This window comes from Aplysia californica, unplaced genomic scaffold (genome assembly GCF_000002075.1).
Source record: "Aplysia californica isolate F4 #8 unplaced genomic scaffold, AplCal3.0 scaffold00016, whole genome shotgun sequence".
NCBI lineage: Eukaryota > Metazoa > Mollusca > Gastropoda > Aplysiida > Aplysiidae > Aplysia > Aplysia californica.
Window position 1 is genome coordinate 2,134,097 of NW_004797286.1, and position 6,984 is coordinate 2,141,080.

General features: G+C 40.6%; 1 protein-coding gene across 1 annotated transcript in view; it reads right to left on the reverse strand.

The window, feature by feature from the left end:
* The window catches only part of LOC101850223, a 23,678-nt gene extending 17,921 nt beyond the window's left edge, over positions 1 to 5,757 (reverse strand). The window contains exon 1 of the mRNA XM_005090422.3: positions 5,394 to 5,757. Coding sequence (XP_005090479.1) covers positions 5,394 to 5,406 — 13 coding nt within the window. The 5' untranslated portion in view covers positions 5,407 to 5,757. The remainder of the gene's footprint in view (positions 1 to 5,393) is intronic.
* Between the last annotated feature and the right edge of the window lie 1,227 nt (positions 5,758 to 6,984).

The following is a 6,984-nucleotide window of genomic DNA, read 5'->3' on the forward strand; positions in this document are numbered from 1 at the left end:
GTCTCTCTCTCTCAGTTTAGCACTTACACTTTCCCTCTTTTTCTCTCTTATTTTTTCTGTACTCAATCTCATTAGTTGTCTCCCATTTTGTTTGTCTCTCTGACTCTTACAGTTAAAGTGTTTTGTTTGTCAACTATTTTTGAAGTGGTAAACACCTTGTTCACATCAGAATTTTCACAAAGATGAATGTTTCGATAGTTTGAAGGGGGGGGCGGTAGACGGTGGGGACTGGCAAAGACACGATATTCTCGAATGAAAATACGGGGGAGGGGACAGGCGCAGATAATATTGGTTTATATACTATGTATGCCCTGTAGAGGTCTAAGTTTTGTTGTTGTTGTTATTGTTGAAAAGCTTCCAGCCAAAAGAGAAAGTTTGGTTGGAAAGCATCAACAGCTTGTGTACAGCTTTGTCTATAAGCTCTCATGACTCTTGCTGAGTTGGGGAAGTAAAGATAAGGATAACGCTGGTTGAGAAAAGTCGTTAATTCATTTATGAACAGAGCATTGCAGAATGGAGAAGGTAATACTGTACTGATCTTACATCTCTATTGCGCTTTCTGAATCTATAAAGACAAATTGTAAGTTTCAGTACTTCCCCCTCCTTTACACCTTTGTCCCTGTTTGTTCCATTAGCATTAGCTCAACCTTCATCCCACAGTGATGGTGGAAAAGTCAGAACTAAATTATGATTAATGGCGTGAATTAGATTTGCTGTTGTCATTTTGTTATTGTCGTTGTTTTTGTTGTTGATACTCTCGTTGTTGTTGTTGTTGTTGTTGTTGTTGTTGTTGTTGTTGTTATTGTTGTTGTTGTTGTTATTGCTGTTGCTGCTACTACTGTTGATGTAGTAGTTGCTGCAGCTGCTGTTGCTGATACTACTAGTAATGTCATTGTTGTAAGAGTTCAACGCCCTTCCTGACACAAGTGCTCGATTTTGAAAGTAAAACTTCTGCAGTGAGTTGAGTGAGTACTGGGGACTCATTTCGAGATGTGTAAACATTTTTTCTAGAGTCTCAGATTTAGTCTCATAATCTCTCATGTTTTCACTATTGTGTGTTTCTTCTTCACATCTTGGCTCTTACCTTACAATTTAACCTTCACACTAAAAACACTTTGGATATGCATTGAATCTGACACATTGAAGTTTGGTTACTGTTGACAGAGGTTTGGGGGGGGGGGGTGCCATTGCTTAGTATCAAAAGGTCAATCTACCCCAAAACCATTCAAATTAAAAATAGTCCATTCAGTGGTTCAAAATAACAGATAAAGTAAAACAATATTGCTTGTTTGGGCTCTATATTCCTTCAGAGAATCGTCGCTGAAGTAGGCCTACTGGAAGACTATATAGGATTACAGTCAATATCGGAGAATGGGCGGTCTCTTAGCTTACGTTTTGCCAAACGGCCTACCAGAGGAAAGAAGGATATTGCCAACCTGACACAAATCCTGGACAAGACCTCGACAGCCTACGACACAGAGAAAAACGTACAGACAACAAAATTGGTGAAGTAGAGACCAAAAGAAGAGGCATCAAAACAGGTGAAAAAGCTACAAAGTCCACAACTTTAAGTATTCAGTAAAGGAAGTACCAAATGAGTACCTGTAGGACCATGACAACAGACGATGAATAAAGGATAAAAAATATCGAAGAAATGAGATGGTAATACTGTATAACACAGAATCAGACCATCCAGTAAGCTAGGAAAACCTGCTGACTTTAGTAAATAAATGCACACGATAGTGGTACGAGCACATCTCATTACCGCATGCACTTGTCAAGCCAACGATACTATTCTGAGGGGCATAGAACAAAGAACGAGAAGGGAGAGAGAGAGAGAGAGAGAGAGAGAGAGAGAGAGAGAGAGAGAGAGAGAGAGAGAGAGAGACAGACAGACAGAGAGAGACGGAGACAGAGGGACAGAGAGACAGAGAAAATATACAGGATAAGATAAGATGTAACAAACCTTTACTGTATTATAGCCAGACGTCGGCTCATTGACTTGGCGTTTCTCCACACACACACACACACACACACACACACACACACACACACACACACACACACACACACACACATGAACGCATGCACGCACACACATACATACATACACACACCCACACCCACACATGTATATCCCACACACGCACACATGCCTGCGTGCCCGCATACATGCACACAAGTACACACGTACCCTCTTATACACCCTCTCCTCCACACACTCATATATGTATATACACACATAATACATGTATATGCCAAGACAAACAGACCCAATTTATCGTGCAAATGTTGATATATGAATAAATCATTTTTGTTACTTTCTCAGTATTTCAATAGTAATCCAATGGCAGTCCGAGAGCACATGCTTTAAAGGCCATAGAAACACTTTTTTTTACAAGAGATGCGAGAGCAGCATCCAAGAACGTGCAGATTAAAAGCTGAGCGACGCACTAAGAGTAAGAGTACTATCATAGAAAAGAGATGGGTACGGGAGGCTGATCGCCAAATCACCCTTTGCTTCATTAAGCCCGACAACTACATGTACAAGGTAGGTAGAAGCTCGAAACAGTGGTACTTCACTTGACATTACGTGAGTTATATGAATTATGTTATGAAATTTCGTGCTTACGCACAAAATAAAAATCTACCCGCGAAATTGCTATAAATTAGACTTAAGGCAAATTGCCAAAAATGTTCAGATTTCTTCTTAGGTGTTAATAAATGGCTGTAAGCTCGAAACAATTGTTATTACTTTGACATACGCGAGCTATAGGAAATATATGAAATTTCATGCCTACGCACAAAGCAAAACTCTACCAGTGATATTGCCCTAAATTAGACTTAGAGCAAATTGGAAAAAGGTTTAGATTTATTCTTAGGTGTCAACAGATGACTGTAAGTATTGTTTTTCACCCTCCTGCCTATCTATTTTAGTCTTACCATCCTTGTTGTCCAGACAGAAACGGCAGTCACCTGCCGTGTACGATGTGTGTGTATCACACCTCTGTCAACGCAAGTCGGTCAACTACTGACCGACAAAAGAATGTCAAAATAATAATACTGCTCTTTCCAAAAGTTTGAACTGATGACTATCTACTTTTGAAATAAAAGTATATAAAAGAACAATATTTTGAGATAAATAATTTTTTAAGATTTTGAGACAAATAATTAAAATCAAAGATTATGTTACAGATGTGTCAGTGATCTCTTCTCGTGTCGGAAAGCAAAAGTTAATGAAGAAATGTGTTAAAGTGAGAACAGGCCTCACAGTTAAAATACGCGCTAGTTACCACTGTTCTGCTAACAGCAATATAATTTTATGATTAAAACATGCTGATGAGAGTATGGCATTTAAATCAATGCTTAACAACACCCCCACATCATACTATTAGTAGACATAACCCCTAATGAAAATGTCAGCAGGCCTTCATTTCCGAACGTTCACTCTAATGGTATAAAAGCGTGCTTGAATTAATCATGGGTGGAAGTGGTTCCTTCAATAGGCAGATCTTCCTCGCTGTCGTTCGGTTGAACGTATAAACTAAAAGGATTGAAACTGTGAATGAGAACAGAGCCATCGTGCGCTTTGCTCTGAAAACCCATCGGAAAACTAGTAACTTTGAACACTTTCATTTCACTGTATTCAACATTTATTAGTGTTGACAAATGCTTACGCTCGTACTTCAGCCAATTCAATAATCAATTTATAATCCTTATTCTTACGTGCAGCTGGGGCCGTTTGTGTGTAATGGTATGCAGATGTTGTGTTTACTTTTATCTCCGTATTTCTGACACAACTTGGACTTTTGACTTTATGGTTTTCCGATTGATTAGAGGAATTATGTATGTCCGACAGGGTGATTAACTGATTGACTGTTGACTTTTTCAACAGATTGACCGGTTATTGGCTTGTACTTACAACTGAGTCAATCGAGATCTAACGGCAGTATAGATACTGTCCAGAACACTAAAAAGGCAAATGGTCGAGAGGACAGCATGGAAAAAGGGAATGAGTATGGAAACCACGGGGGTACTGCTACAAACTACTCGTTCGTTATCCGTTTCCTTTATTATTACGCTTTGTTTTAAACCGGAAGTTTTCAAAGCCAGCATCCCACCAAAGCGAGCGCTGAGTCTATTAATCCCCACTCCTGACTACCGAAACCCATTTTTAGAGTAGTCAGACTATCTCGAAGTTTCACTGTTACTTTCTTCAGACTAACCGATGTGTAAACAGAGACCAAAATCTCCTTTTCCATCTGCAGTAGACAGGAGGTCTTTACTTCTAGCCGCCTAGTTTGTGCTGCGTACTGCTGCGACAAAAATTTTGTTTTCTTTTTTTTTGGGAGGGATGACTGTGTTCTCTGTCTCCTCAATGTAAGGGATTATGATGCAAATCAAGCTTCCACCGATCCAAATCAGGAGCTCTCTGTCCGTAATGCTGATGTCAGCATTTTGAAGAAAGAACCACTGAATACACCGCAACCAAACTTTTAAATGTTACTAAAGGTACTCAGATTAAGATTCCAGCCAGTAACATAAATCTGACATCAACACGATTTGTAGGATTGATTTATCAAAGAGAGTGCATCTGTAGGCCCTTCAGGGTACTACTTTTTTTTCAAAATAACCATTAGTGCTTTGACAATAGCTGTTAGTTTATCTCGCTATACTTAAAAGACAAAATTACTTCTTGTTTGCGTCTTAAGACTATCAATGTCAGACATAGAATTGTTCTAGTACGTTTTTTAGATCTCACCATGTCTTATTTGTAGAGTGCGTGAATGTACTGATTAAAATACATTGAAACAGTGAAGCGCGCTAATACGACCTTATGCAGTTGCGAGCACCGTAAAAACACTTACCAAAAAAAAAATGAAACAGTGATTGAGAACAGTGTCGTTACGCAAGCAGTCATTCAGTCAATCAAATTTCGCAAAAACTGATTTAACCTGGACCCAAGATAAGGCATACATTTTTTTTCGATGGCCTGACTCAAAAGATGTGTGGGTGTTTTCATCGTGTTCAAATAGTCCTCGCCAACTTGCCACTCTGTTTGATTTTAAAATACTCCATAGCTGTGCAGCCCAAATAATGATTAATATTGTCACCTAAACTCTTTATGCACACTGCATCTGATGCCGACCAACTAATTGATTTTTCTAGTTATTATACTTTCGCTTTTACTTTTGCCCCCCCCCCCCCCTTTTTTTTCCCACGCAAATCTCCGAGAAGGTTTCTTTGTTGTCCACCTTCCGAAAAAATAAAAATATTTCTTCTAAAATACCTCGGAAAGCACATTACATTAAACAAAATCACAAAGGAAAAGCTTATTTTATTGACAAACACTTCTCCGATGAATGGAATACACGATTGAGCATAACACCTACCTGTTCCTGTCATTGTCAATGGCAGTCACCAAATAGGTTTTGGCTTCGCATCAACAAACGCACAGTTACTTCTGAAGTCCAGAACGCACCCAGCGCCCGATTTTTCTTGTCTTCACCAAAGAATATGGGTTTTCAGATACCTAGTTCTTGCACGCAGCCTGGCGAGGCCTGAACCTCCGCCCCCGCGCATTTCGAGGCCCGAAATCCATAGGTGCCGTCCGCGACTCTGTGTCCGCCCGTGTGAATTAACTGATTCGCTTGAAATCAAACGGACAAGCTGATTAATGCGAAAGAACTCATTCCGCGTCCGCGTTTTTATCAAGCAGCGCGGCGCGGGTGAGCGAGGGGTCACGCGTGGAGGAGTGCCCCCGCCTGTCCGCTGACAGCAGCACCACCACCACCAACACCACCACCACCACCACCACCACCACAGCAGCAGCAGTAGCAGCAACAGCACCGACACCAACAACAGCACCGACCGACACCACCAGAACACAGAACAGATGGCAACACGAAGACACCGGAGCCCCCTCTCATAACGCCCACTGCTACGTCATCGGTCGCCACCACCCTTCTTTCCTTCAACGAACGAGAGTTTCACTCCTTGGTTCCGACACTCCGGCGCCGAATAGCTGTTCGCGCGTGTGTTTGCGAACTGTGAACCCGCGCCGATCGCACCAGATTGTTAGCGTAGAAAGAGAACAGACCTTTGTCTGCAATTATTTGACCAGCAGCCAGCAGCACATTTGAGATAGCATTCTTGGGTCGATTTCACAAGTTCCACACAAACTGTTTTCTTGTAACAGATAATTTACCCAGGAGGTAAATTATGATAGTTATTACAGACACACACACACACAAACACACACACACTCACACACACACACACACGCAAACACACACACACACACACACACACACACACACACATGTACAGTGGCGTCCAAAAGAGACTCGACAATATATTTTATGCCCATGTATCGTGTTTAAGTATTGCACTACCCACTCATACAACATACCAATGTAAAGCCAAATCAATTCTGGATCATTTGACAAAGTATATTAATGCTACTTCTTTGATATTTGTCCTAGATAGGGTCATTCAAAATTATTCTTTGAAAATCAGCTGTGGCAAAATTTTGTGAAATCAGAGAAACTTAAAAGCGCTTGTGTGTGTATTGGAGTACATTGTACATCAACACTGGTGAAATGGACATATGGTGCAAATCAAATGAACAGAGAATTCTAGATCTACAGGGTTGTTCAAAAAGTTTTGCCTCCAAGTTCATAATTTCTTTATTACTGATGCTGCATACAAAAGCTATACACCAAATAAAAGCTTAGGATGTCTGCTACATTGCAGTACGTTTACATATCAAAATAGTCGCCTTCCTTGTCGATGCAGATCCGCCAACGTCGGTTAAGTTGTCGCATGCTGTCGGTGAAAAATTCATGTGGTTTTCCTCTTAACCAGCGACGTACATCTTCTTGAACTTCATCGTTATCTGCATAACGTTTTCCTTTCAGGTACTCCTTCAACTTACGAAAAAGATAAAAGTCAGATGGAGCAAGATCTGGACTGTATCATGGG